Genomic DNA, 14,127 nt, shown 5'->3' with positions numbered 1-14,127 from the left:
GAACCCTTGCTGTCAGCAGCAGAAAGATCCGTTCTTTTGAAAAAAAGACAGTAAGTGCTGTTATTTACTGGTTTTTAAGCAGTTTTGACAGTTACTGTGAGACGTATGAAATCGAAGTCGGTGCGGGATGTGGGGGTGGGGGTGCAGGTGCAGTCTATGTGGGATGCGCATAGTGTGGAAGGTTGATCTGGTGGAGGATTTGGGTTTTGATTGAGAGTGTGGGTATTTGACCAGTGGTTTCAAACCAGGGTCAGTAGGGCGTTGTGCTGTTGGGACTAAGTTAGAGAACTTGGGTCTGTCAGGGGTTCACAGGTTGATGGAGCTGTTTGATCTGAGTAGGGATCAGGTGTGGTTGTGTTTGGAAGCCCTGTAGCGATTTGGAGGGTCAATGTAGTTGGCAGCTTGAGGCCTGTCTGGAGTCCCAAGGAGAGGAAAGCTGTTAATAGTGAGTCTGAGACGTCAGTTCTCTAGTTACCTAAAGGTTGGAGGAATTTACAATTTTTCTAATTTTTCCTGGTTAACTATTTTGGTCAGTGAGTTAGAATCATTTTGAAGTCTCTGCTTCCAGCTGAGAGTTGGAGAATTTTTTGGATGCTTCAGAATTTGGATAATTGCTTTTCAGAAGTTTCTGCTTCCCACTGAGTCAGTTTTGTTGGGATTTTGTCATAGCCCTGAATCTCAATTCCCCTCTACATTGCTGCAATTAATTTCTTCCTGTTGGATGATCTAGGCCACTATTGTATGTTTGATTGTTTTTATGCTGTTGCTGCTCGGAAGATACCTTCCCTGGTTCTTCAGACTATGTGAATAATCATGTACCAAGCTTTGCTTGTGGATCATCTGCTCAATGTAAATTTGCCACTACTGTGTTGAATGACCTTTGAGTTTCTTGGTGCATTTACATGAGAAGACAATTACCAATAATTGCAGAGTAATCATATTCAAGGTCAAATTCCAAATAAAATTTTAAATCACTGTGATCCAAGTTTGTTTAAGATCAGGCATAGTGTATTTTATTGCATTTGTTTCTGATCTGAAACACAGTTATTGGGGAAAGCCTGTAAATTTAGCATTTCTGCCTGATTCATTAAACCTAGACTATTAAATTAGAAATTTTTGGCAACAGTTATAATAATTTCTTAAAATTATTATTTGGGGTTAAAAGATGACTGATATTTAATTTTGCTCTAGGAACCTTGGTGGGCAGCACATTCTGCAAAACAAGCTGATGCATGATTTATTGGCAGCCTTGAAAACTGCTATGGTCCTTGTTCAGAAAGTTCAAGAGAAAATACGTGACATTCTCTGTAGAAATACTCAGCCATCTCTCCGGAAAACTATGTGTGGGCTGCTCACGTGCTTTATTGAAATACTCCTAGATGGTAAGCTTGGCAGTGGACAATAAATGCTTTTTCCTCTTAAATTAAAGCAGATGATTTATTACAGATATACAAGCCCTGTCCCTTTTCTCCCACTTCTTGTTTTGTTCCTGCCACTCAGGAGACTTTTTACAGACTGTTCAGAATACGGCAGGAATGGCTGCACTCCTGTTTATCAAGACTATTGTGGACCGTGATGAATTGTTGCCAAAATTGGTGAGTGGGTCTGCTGTTTAGAGACCCAGCAGTTAATTTTGTTCTTGACCTAAAGCTCTGGAGGGTGATCATTTGATGTTGATTTAGGCCATTAGGCCGGGTCTTTAGTTTTCTAGTCCAGTGAAATTACCACTATACTAATGTTTCCTCAAAGTGTGTCTTTATACTCTTTAATAAAAATACAAAATTTAAAAAAAATAATTCTTACAGGGATGTCATAACTAAAACAAAACTTCAAAATTCTGTGCCAAAATTTTATCTCTAGGTGAACTTAATTGTATATTGTGGTAATGGAGAATAATTTTCTGTATGAACTGAATGCCTTATCATACCAGATCATTCAACTTAAATCAATACATGATGATACAAGGGATTACTGTGAGCTAGTTGGGTTAAAGGTTGTTCTCCTGCCTGGTGGTTATCACGTTAACTCCAGGACAAGTTGGGAAATTGAAGTGATTTTTTTTTGTGTCGCGGTGTGCTGTTGGAGATGGATAGTTAATTTAAAAATTGGACACTTTGACCTCGACCTGGCTGCAGCTTGTTTTAACTGGGTTTAGCTTGAATGGGTAAAGGCTGCAATTGAGGGTGATTGGTCACGAAAACATTGTAAATTTGGAACATGATTGGAATTTCTGCCTTTTAGCGTAGATGCACTGTTGGTCCTACTGCTCACCATTGTCCCAATACCATTTTCAGCTTATATTCATAGCATATTATGACAGAGTAAACCTTTGAGCTGAAAGGTAGGGGGAAGATATTACTAACGTTGTATGCTGTGAGATGATCTATCCATTTGTATTTTTGACCATTTTAACGAAGTCTCTTTTATACCTTAATTGCTTTCCATCTTCTTTGAAGGTTCATGATCTGCTGTTTAATTCCATTCAAAGAGGTCATGATGTACCAGAATGGTTATTCCAGAGTTGTGAGCAACTTTATAGAGCTCCTCCTCCTGATGATGTGGTTCTTTTCCTAAGCCAGGGAGTCCTGGCCATGTTGGATTGGAAAGGTGGAAAAATGAGAGAAGGTGGTGAACATCTGCTGTTAGAAATATTGACTGTTCTCCTTTCACTTAGTATGCGGTAAGCAAAAGATAGGTAATTTGTATCCTGCAGTCAAATGATTTTCATGTGGATCCTTGGATTTCCTGTCTTTTTTTAAAGAAAAGTCAGTTTTTTAGTGCTACAAGACTGCTATCTCACCCCTTTTCTGCTTTTAGTCTTGATAAAGACTGGTAACTGCTTGAGAATTAATAATGCAAAAACTATGTCATCAATTAATACTCTGATGAAGGGTCTAGGCCCGAACCATCAGCTTTTGTGCTTCTGAGATACTGCTTGGCCTGCTGTGTTCATCCAGCTTCACACTTTATCATCAATTAATACTAATCTGTTTTCATTTCTGTAAATCATCTCGGTTCCTCTTCTGTCTCTGCTCATGAGCTTCTGAAACCCTCATTTATTCTTTGTTACCTCTGGATGTGATAACTTTAACACACTTGCCGGCTTTGCACTTTGTACACCCTAGAAACTTGACCTCATTCAACGCTCTGGGATAGAGCAGAACTTTCTGCTTATGTGGCCAGCCCTGTTCCAGTCAACCATCACCCCTGTACTCAGTGAGCCACATTGGCTATTGGCTAAGCAAACATCTTAATGTTTATACTCTCAACATTGTTGTCAAATCCCTCTATGGTTTTATCACTAATTTTCTTGATGTCTATAATTCTATGAGAAATTTATGTTGGTCCACTTCTGATCTTCTGAGCATCCTGGTTTTAATTTTGCACCATTTGTGTTGTGACTTCAGCTGACAAACTGATGTCGTCTGAAATTACTTCAAATTTTTTTTGCCACGCTGATCTTACCTCATTTTCCTTCTTCAACATTTTCCTGTTGGCCAAACATTTGGTTGTGTGTGAATATCCCATAGCTTGTTGTTAAATTTTGCTTGATGCTGTTGGGAAGCACCTTGACATGCTTCATTACGATACACAGTATAAGCTGTTGTCTATAATTAAATTTTTCTTTCATAAAAACAACATGCTAAGAGGAATTTTGTATCAAATGTCATATATATGTAGTTGCAGTTTTTGAAAAGGTTGTATATTTTTTGTGATGACAAGCTTTGAATTATCCGAGGTTCTGTTTTGTGCCATAGTTGATTTTTGCTTCATTGAGAAGGCATTGCTAGCTAATTAGCTAGCAAGACCGAATGCAAATAAGTATTTTAATTTAATAGAAATTTATCAGGCCAAAACAGGATGGTGGACAGTTTAATGGCAATATTGTCGTATGAATGAATCCATTAGCTGCCTTCACGTAACAATGTGGCAACCATTTTGTATCCTAATCTATTGTTGCAATTCTTAAAAAGTTGTTTGAAATTGTGAAGCAGTTGTCAAGTCCAGATGTCAAGCAGTTTCAGAGATAGTGGGAACTGAAGATGCTGGAGAATTTGAGATAACCAGGTGTAGAGCTGGATGAACACAGCAGGACGAGCAGGAAAGGTGACGTTTTGGGCCTAGACCCTTCTTCAGAAATGGGGTAGGGGAAGGGGGTTCTGAAATAAATAGGGAGAGAGGGGCAGGCGGATAGAAGATGGATAGAAGAGAAGATAGGCGGAGAGGAGACAGACCGGTCAAAGAGGCAGGGATGGAGCCAGTAAAGGTGAGTGTAGGTGGGGAGTTAGGGAGGAGATAGGTCAGTCCATGGAGGACAGACAGGTCAAGGGGTTGGGATGAGGCTAGTAGGTAGGAGATGGGGGTGGGGCTTGAGGTGGAAGGAAGGACAGGTTAGGGAGGCGGGTCGAGCTGGGCTGGTTTTAGGATGCTGAAGCAGGAGGGGAGATTTTGAAGCTTGTAAGTCCACATTAATACCATTGGGCTGCGGGGTTCCCAAGCAGATTATGAGTTGCTGTTCCTGCACCCTTCGGGTTGAATCATTGTGGCACTGCAGGAGGCCCAGGATGGACATGTTGTGGAATGGAAGGGGGAGTTGAAATGGTTCGCAACTGGGAGGTGCAATTGTTTAGCGCGAACTGAGCGTAGGTGTCCTGTAAAGTGGTCCCCAAACCTCAGCTTGGTTTCCCCGATGTAGAGGAGGCCACAGTGGGAACAGTGAATGCAGTATACCACATTAGCAGATGTGCAGATAAACATCTGCTTGATGTGGAAAGTCTTATTGTGGCCTGGGATGCCTCGGGGTGGGGTGGGGGGAGGTGTATCACTTCCTGCAGTTGCAGGGAAAAGTGCTGGGTGTGGTGGGGCTGGAGGGGAGTGTGGAGCGGACAAGGGACTCAGGGAGAGAGTGGCCCCTCTGGAAACCAGATAAGGGTGGGGAGGGAAAAATGTCTTTGGTGATGGGGTCGGATTGCAGATGGCGGAAGTGACAGAGGATGATGCGTTGGATCCGGAGTTGTTTGGGGTGGTACGTGAGGACGAGTGGGATTCTGTTTTGGTTTTTATTGCGGGGAGGGTATGTGAGGGATGAATCGCGGGAAATGCAGGAGACATGGCCGAGGGCATTCTTGACCACTGGGAGGGGGGAGTTGCGGTCCTTGAAGAATGAAGACGTCTGAGATGTCTAGGAGTGGAATGCTTCATCCTCGGTGCAGATGCGGCGGAGGCGAAGGAATTGGGAATAGGAGATGGTATTTTTGCAGGTAGGTGGGTGGGAGGAGGAATATCCTAGATAGCTGTGGGAGTTGGTGGTCTTGAAATGGATATCGGTTTCTAGGTGGTTGCCGGAGATGGAGACAGAGAGGTCCAAGAAGGAGAGAGAGAGGTGTTAGAGACGGTCCAGGTGAACTTAAGGTTGGGGTGGAAGGTGTTGGTGAAGTGGATGAACAGTTCGAGCTCCTCATGGGAGCACGAGGCAGCGCTGATATAGTGATCAATGTAACGGAGGAAGAGGTGTAGTTTAGGGCCAGTGTAGGTACAGAAGATAGATTGTTTCACGTAATCTCCAAAGAGGCAGGCATAGCTTGGGCCCATGCAGGTACCCATGGCCACCCCCTTTGTCTGTAGGAAGTGGGAGGAATTGAAAGAGAAGTTGTTGAGGGTGAGGACGAGTTCGGCTAAGTGGACGCGGGTGTCAGTGGAGGGGGACTGGTCGGGTCTGCCGGTCAGGAAGAAACGGAGGGCCTTTAGGCCATCTGCATGGGGAATGCAGGTGTATCGGGACTGAGCGTCCGGAGTAAAGATGAGGTGTTGGGGACCAGGGAATTGGAAGTTCTGGAGGAGGTGAAGGGTGTAGGTGGTGTCATGGACATAGGTCGGGCGTTCCTGGACCAAGGAGGAGAAAAAACATCCCGCCTCCTTGATCTGTCCATACTCCCTGGACTAACCTATCTCTTGCCTACCTCCCCACCTACACTCACCTTTACTGGCTCCATCCCCGCCTCTTTGACCGGTCTGTCTCCTCTCCACGTATCCTCTCCTCTATCCATCTTCTATCCGCCTCCCCCCTATTTGACTTGCTATTTGACCTGCTGTGTTCATCCAGCTCTACACCTTGTTATCTCCGATGTAAAGCAAATTATTAATTATTTTAAAATGTGCCAGAATACAGTGGTAATTTTAAATTTGCACACTTTCTTATTTTTGAATCTGTTTACTGTTATTTGACTAGCGTTTGAACTTTAACAAAGCTGTACTCTAATTTACATCCTTGTGAACATTTTCTGAGTTTGTAGTTGGTTCACAGTAAATATCCCATTTTCGCTCTTAATAGGTCATTTATTCTGATTTTAGAATTAATCAACTTTTTCCCATTTATAGGAGTCTTATTGTCTTTTTGCATGCTTTGAATGCAGTAGGGTTTCTACAAAGTTTAGGATTGCCAAACTAACCAAATTTTGTAGAGAGTTTATTGCAATTTTTAGTTCACGCACCATTTGCCATACCAAGGAAATGTTTTATGCCATTTCCAGGTTTTCTTTGTTCTCTACGTGATCCAATGGAGTTCAATGTAACAGAAACTGTCGTGAAAATCTAGTGTTAAAAATCTGTCAAGATTGTCACTCAAAATCAGCCTTGCAATCAAAAATCAAAAAACAAGTTATGATATCGATTTAGATTTCAATCACAAGCTCTGGCTCAACTTGTCTCGATATTCAAGTTTATCTCGGTACCAATTTCTGACTTAGATGATTGGTTACTGTTATTTTTCAAGTTTACTTGCTATTCAAAACAAGAGAAGAAATTGGTTTGTACCTCAGTCTAATTGTTCATAAGTCATTCTTGGATTAATACTTTCAGTTTCACATATTTTTCAAAGTATTTTGTTTTAAAAGAAAACACATAACATGATCCTCACCATGAGTTGTGTAAGTTATTGTCAGCTATTAAGGCAAAATGTGAATGCATGTGCATGTACACCAGACTTTTACAATTAACTTTGCTTTACTTGTTAGACATCTTGGAGCTGATTGTAATGTAGTTAACTGATGTTAACCAAAGTTTAAACGATTGAAAATACGTTTGAACTCTGCCTGATTCGATAAATACTCAGATTTACTTAAATTATCTTGCATAATAATTTGTTAATTCAACTTGAAATTTCAGGAATGTGAGAGTGTCTATCATAGAGTTAAGTTGCTTTAGGGAAACAAAAATAAAATCGTGGAGCAAATGATAGAATCTGTACTGAAAAAAACACATGCTGGAAATCACAATGGGTCAGACAGCATCCATGGAGAGACAGCAAGCTAATGTTTCCAATTGTGGGTGGTGGTGGGCTGGTTGGCGTGCTCGAGGAGAAAGGATGTTGATAGTTCAGATTAAGTGGTCAGAATGTGAGAATAGCAGAACAAAGATGCGTCTAACTGCCAGACTTGAAAGAACGGTTCCTCTGGGGTGGGGGAGGGGAGAGAGGACACGATGACGGAGAATATAACGGGTAAAGCTAAAAGAAAGGGAAAGAATAGGAGTTGGTTCACAATTTGAAGGTGTTGAACTCCATATGAAGTCCAGAAGGTAGTGATCTGCTTAATCTGAAGAGGAGATGTTTTTCCCCCGGTTTGCACTGTGATTCACTGGAGCACTGCAGCATGCCAAGGACAGACAAGTGGGCATGCGAATCGAACACTCTATTAAAATGGCCAGCCGCAGGAAGGTTGGGATCATGCTTGCACACAGACTGGAGGTGTTCTGCAAAGTGGTCATATTGTCTGCATTTGATTTCTCCAGTGTGGTGCAGGGAATACAGTACTCAAGATTGGGGGAGGTACAGGTGAAATGTTCACCTGGAAAGACTGTTTAAGCACTTGCATGGTGAACAGGGAGGAGGTGAAGGAGCAGGTATTGCATCTTCTCCACTTACATGGGAAGGTGCCTTGGGAAGGGAGGTGTGGTGTTAATTGATGAATGTCCTGGAGGGAATGATCCCTGTGAAAAACAAGACAGGAGATTGCGGGAAAGATGTGTTTGGTGGTGGTGTTCTGCTGGAGTAGTTCAAAATGGCAGAGATTGATCTTTCGAATGTGAGGAGAAACTGTTGAGCGAGAGAACAAGTTCAGCTAAGTGGAGGAGAGTGGGCTGGAAAATGAGGGAAAGGGAGACCCGATTGTGCAATTGAGGGCCCTTTCAACCACAGTTTGTGGGAAACCGTGGTTATGGAGGAAGCAAGCCATGTCAGCAGCACTGTTTTGGAAGGTGGCATCATTCGATCAGTTACAATGTAGGCGAAAGAACTGGGAGAATGGGATGGAATCCTTGCGGGATGTAGGGTGTGAAGAGATGTAATGAAAGTAGTTACGGGAGTCAGTGGCTTTGTAATGGATGGCTATGGCTAATTTATTCTCTGATGTGGAGGCTGAGGTCAAGGAAAGGAAGTATCGGAAATGGATGATGTAAAAGTTACAGAGGGGTAGAAATTGGAGGCAAAATGAACAAATTTTTCAAGGCCTTGGCAGGAGCATGTGGCATCAAAACAGTCATTGATGTACCGAAAAGACGGTTTTGGGAGGGAGCTGGTGTAGGACTGGAACAAGGATTGTTCCATGCATCCAAGAAAGATGAAGGTATAACTGGAACCCATGCGGGTGCCCATAGCTACTCCTTTGACTTGGCAGAAATGAGATGAATTAAAGGAGAAACTGTTCTGTGAGAGAGCAAATTCAAACATTTGGAAGAGAGCGGTGGTGAATGGGGATTGTTCAGGTCTCTGGTCAAGGAGGAAGCCGAGAGCTCAGACCATTCTGGTGAGGGACAGAGGTATAGAGGGATTGGACATCCATAATGAAAAGGAAGCAGTTAGGACCAGGGAACTGGAAATTTTCAATATGCTGGGAGGTATCAGAGGAATGGTGGGTGTAAGTGGGCAGGGTTTGGAAGTGGAGAGAGGATAGAGTCAGGGTAGAATGAAAGAGCTCATTGGGGCAGGAACAGGCTGATATAATGATCTTACTGGGACAGTCTGTTTTGTGGATTTTGAAAAAGTAGAAGTGAGCTGTTTGGGCTTGGGAGACTATAAAGTTGGATGCAGGGCGGAAGATCTCTGTAGGTAAATGACATCAGTAACAGACCTGGCAACAATGGCTTGATATTCAGATGTGGGGTCATGGTCTGGAGGAGTTAGGAAGAAGTGTCCTAGAGTTGGCGTTGAGCCTCTGCTAGGTAAAGATCAGAGTGCCAGACTAGAATAGCACTACCTTTTTGTAGGTGGTCTTTATAACAACGTCACGGTTGAATCTGAGAGAATGAAGTGCGATAAGTTCACAAGGGGACAGGTTACAGTGGGTGAGAGGCGCAGAAAAGCTGACACAGCCGATGAAAACTGCCAGTGTGACAGTGAAGAGATTGTGGGCAGTTAAGAGAGCAGAGGAAGGGCTCCAAGTGGAGAGTAAATACTGAAGGTGGGTGAAGGGATCAGTGGATTAAGAGGGAGAGAACTCCTGCCTGAAGGAGTGAGCACCAAGATGGAGGTGACGGAAAAAAACTTCCATGTCACGGCAAGCCTGCAATTCATGAAGGTGGGGGCGAAAGGGTATAAAGCTGAGTCCTTTGTCGAGGATAGTACGTTCGTCCTCCGAGAGGGCAAGATCAGGAGGAATGGTGAAAACATGGCAAGAGCTGGGGTTGGAAGAGTGACATTGGGAACAGAAAACGATGGCGTCTGAGAGCTAGGTGCTAGGGGACAAGAAGGGATCAGTCCTGAGCAGTAAGTGGGAATGGGGTCCGAGAGACATCCAGACACACAACATTAGCTTGCTGTCTCTCCAAAAATAAAGTCTAAATGCTTAAACACAAAAGGCTTATCTCCATCCACTAGCAAATTTTGCCTAGATTGAAGGAGAAAGGATTAAAATGCAAGAGCAAAACTGAATGCAAAGGAACTCTGTTCAGGCATATTCTTCAAAATAGCTACAGATCACTTCAGTACCATATACCTATTTTATAACTGTTGGAGTCAAAAGTGATGCTGTTGGGATTTTTGCTGAGAGGGTCACCGAGTGTCAGTGCTGCACCACTCCCATAAATCTGCACTACAGCATTCTTGTGATCAGAGAAGAGTCCTTGTTTGCTTTCTTTTGGATTGAGAGATTTTTAAGGATCAGTTAGGTGTAGTAAGTAAATTTTATACCCTTTTTAAAAAGTCTTGTTTTGCTCTTGTTTTAGCTTAAAGGAATCCAGTATGACAATGTCAATTTCCAGAAATCTGAGTCTTTGGACCACTTCTGCACTGGATGCACTCCATGTGGATACGTGCTCTTGGTATCTGAAAAATTCTCTGAATGGAAACTCTGAAGCCATTCAGAAGCTGCTTGAATACATATGGACACATTGGGAACATCCTTTGGATGGTGTGAGACATCAGACTAAAACAATATTTAATAACATTTTAAAAATTCACCAGAAGACCATTGATGATTCTTGTGTACTGACAGATCCTTTCTTCTTAAATATGACACAAAACTTGTTGAGTGTGGAATGGCATATCAAAGGAAAATATGTTTTACTAGGTTGTTTAGTGGAATATCTTGGTACTGAGCATATGTTAACTGTGGACAACTCTATTCCTGAACAAATTCTGGGAATGAATCTTGAACAGTCTCTAGCTACGTATGCAACCAATTTATTGGAAAAAATGTTTGAGAGTCATAAAAATCAGTTAATGTCTTCTTCTCAATCTGATGACTGGAATAAACGATGGCATGAAATCTGGGTATCTCCATTTCTTATGAAGCTGTGTGAGGAAAATCCCAGCCAAACAACTTATATTATTGAAAGTTATCTTCCCAAACTATTGAAATGCAATCCTGATAGCCTGACCTACATGATCAAAGAGCTTCAATCTTCTGACAAAGCTAGCAACATTGGTGAGTAGAAGAAAAGAACAATAGCAATCACACCTAGTTCTGTTTAGATAATTAGTTTACCTATTGTCTTGCATATTAACTCTTAAATTTTCAATTTATAAATATATTTTAGAAGTCTTAACCCTCACCTGTTTAATTCATTTATTATGTTGTGCAAAGTGTGAACATTTACTTTATTGAAAGGGAGAATAACCCACTCTTGTCTGTGGACTGACATTTTTTTAACTGTACTAAGAAAATCTAACCCTCTTGTCAATCTGTGTTAGATGCATCTTAACATTTTCTCGTTTAATATTGTTGAATATTATTTGTTCTGCCTCTTGCATTAGGAGTGCCAAGACTACGGTTGGCCTTTGATGCAATTACTAATTTTTAACATCGTGATATGAGGGCAAGTGACTCAAGATTTGGTCAAAGAGTTGGGTTTTAATGATTGTCTTTACAGGAGTGTAGAGAGATAGAAAGATTGAGGAGGGCACTCAAGGGCGTAAGGTCTTAGCAGCTGAGGACTTAGTGGCCAGTTTTGGTGATGAAAATCAAGAGGCCAGAATTAGAAGAAAATAGATATATCAGTGGATTGAAAGGCTGGAGAAGATAATAGAGAATTGGAGGCTAAGCTGCAGACACTATGGGTCATTAGGGAGGGTGGAAAGTTGGGTGGCCCCTTCGTTTGCGAAGGTGGCTACTTCCCTTAGTACAGAGTCTTCAGATTTAATTAGTGGCCAGGGACATGCTGGTGTGACTCCATGTCAGACAGTTAAGTGACCAGAGGGCAGGATTCTCAAGCCTCTATGATTGTCCAATATGTATGAAGTTTACTTAGCTTGTTTGGATGAGAAAGTGGGTTGCGGAGTGGATGCACGAATTGGCATGATACCATGGTACAGACAGCCATTCAAATGTAGTGTTAATAAGGTCAGTACATTGAGAAGAATTGACACTGCTTTTCTCTAGCAAAAGCATGAGTCCATCAAGCTGTGTTGTCTACTCAGTGTCACGGTGCAAGATATCTTCTGTCGGCTGGGGCAGCTTGCAGTAGATGGGGGAGGATGCATTGGTCGTGGTCCACATAGGTTCCAACGAGAAGACGTTGAAAAGAAAGAAGCTTGTTAAGGGAATATGAGAAATTTGGTGCTAAATCGAAAAGCCGACCCTCCAAAGGCAATAATCTCTGGATTACTACTTGAGCCATGTGCAAATTGGCATAACATTAGTAAAATTAGAGAAGTGAATGTGTGGGTAAAGTGGAATCTGTACATTTGATAAAGTCTACATTTGAACCCTGTGTTAGGATTGATGTTCTTGCGAACTTCACTAATAGAAGACTGGAGAGAATTTTAAACTATACAAAGCAAATGAGGGATCAAGTTTGATTATATTAACAAATTGAAAGATAGAGTGAAGGTAGAACATCAAAATATAGAAAATAAGGTTGGAGAATGGTGGGAAGACTCATCAAATGAATCTTAGACTATACTAGCATTCAAATTAGATGGTACAAATATAATTGAAAAGCAAAATTAAAAGTTCTGTATGAAAGTGTGTAGCATTTATCGCAAAACTAATGAATTGATAATTTGTGGGAAGTGAATGAATATGATTTAATAGCTATTCTGAAAATGTGGCTAAGGGATTGTAAAGATTACAAGTTCTGAATGTTGAGGACATTTTAGAAAAATAAGATAAGTAAAGGTGGAGGTCGCACTTATGGTCAATGGTGTTATTGATGCAGTAGCTAGAGTCGGCCTTGGTTCGGATCTAATTGTGAAATCTATTGGGTGGAGGTGAGGAATAGCAAGGGAGAAAATCATTGTGGGAATGATGTACAGGCTCCCAATGTAAGGTGACTTGTGAGAATGACTATTAAATGTTTGTTATGGAAGAAAAGCAATAATTGTAAGTGATTTTAATATATGTTTAAACTGGAAAAATCAAATTGGTACTGAGTACTTAAAAGAGGAATTAATTAAATGCATTCAGCAGAGGTTCTTGGAGCACATATTCGACAGGAATAAAGGTACCTGCAGGTGGCATTGAGAATAATGTGATTGAACTTTATATCCAGTTTGAAAGGGAGAAGTTGGTCTTAGCTAAGTATTTTAAGTTTGCAAAAGAGCAACTGTGTTGTTCTGAAATTGAATGAGCTAAAGTAAACTGTGATTATAAGCCAGCAAAAGCATCGCAGAATTCATAGACCGCAGTGTGGAAGCAGGCCATTTGGCCAACCATATCCATACTGACTCTCCAAAGAGACCCACCCCCACCCTGTTTCTGTAACTCTGCATTTCCCATGGCTAATCCACCTAGCCTGCACATCCCTGGGCACTATCGACAATTTCGCTAGGCTAATCTGTCTATCCTGCATACCTTTGGACTGTGGGAAGAAACAGGAGCACCTGGTACAAACCCATGCAGACACTGGGAGAATGTGTAAGCTCAACACCGGCAGTTGCCAGAGGGTGGAATCAAGTCTGTGTCTCAGGCGCTGTGAGGCAGCAGTGCCTCTGTGCTGCCCATATAATCAGTGTTAAAGAAACATCATAGTGCAGAGTGTATACGTTTCACTGTTATATTTTGATGTCAACATAAATTACTTAAATAATAATGCAACTTAGTCGGTAAGTTTTATTTAAGGCAGAGAACCTTCTTGCTTGCACCCTCAACTTACTACTTGGAAATCAGAGTTTGCAATAAAACAGTAAACTTCTTGTTTTTCAGGTATACAATTTTTGATGGTTTATTGAGAGTGCCAATTCATAAGCTGTCAGTAAAATAAAATTAGCTGTAATTGCCCAAAGCTGGTTAAATATAATGTAAAGAATAGTAGGAAGTATTAAAAGTTTAATCAGCATTAATAAATTAAACTATGAGAACAAGCTAGCTAGAAATGTAAAACATATGGCAAGAAATGCTGGCCAGCCAAAGATGCCATATCCCACAAATGAATAGAAAAGGTTCCATTAAGTAGAAAGAATAAATAAAGTGAGTATTTGCCCTCTTGAATGAGAGAATGGCTGTTAATGGTAGATCATAGAGAAATAGTGGATGTAATGAATAAATATTTTGTCTTCACCGTAAATTATACAATAAAAAGTCCCAGCAATACCTGGAAATCTTGACCTTATAGAAGGAGGAATTTAGGGAAACGAGGCAAGAAATGATGAGAAAATTAACAGAACTGGAGGTGTTTTTAAGTCTCTGAAATGTT

At 41.3% G+C, this 14,127-nt stretch overlaps 1 protein-coding gene across 2 annotated transcripts in view; it reads left to right on the top strand.

The window, feature by feature from the left end:
* The window catches only part of thada (THADA armadillo repeat containing), a 387,510-nt gene that overhangs the window by 16,696 nt on the left and 356,687 nt on the right, over positions 1-14,127 (top strand). For both annotated transcript variants that reach the window (XM_048536483.2, XM_048536484.2), the window contains exons 7-10: positions 1,192-1,382; positions 1,501-1,595; positions 2,457-2,680; positions 10,219-10,919. In XM_048536483.2, coding sequence (XP_048392440.2) covers positions 1,192-1,382; positions 1,501-1,595; positions 2,457-2,680; positions 10,219-10,919 — 1,211 coding nt within the window. The remainder of the gene's footprint in view (positions 1-1,191; positions 1,383-1,500; positions 1,596-2,456; positions 2,681-10,218; positions 10,920-14,127) is intronic.

This window comes from Stegostoma tigrinum, chromosome 9 (assembly GCF_030684315.1).
Source record: "Stegostoma tigrinum isolate sSteTig4 chromosome 9, sSteTig4.hap1, whole genome shotgun sequence".
Classification (NCBI taxonomy): domain Eukaryota; kingdom Metazoa; phylum Chordata; class Chondrichthyes; order Orectolobiformes; family Stegostomatidae; genus Stegostoma; species Stegostoma tigrinum.
This window is presented reverse-complemented; position numbering and strand designations above follow the sequence as displayed.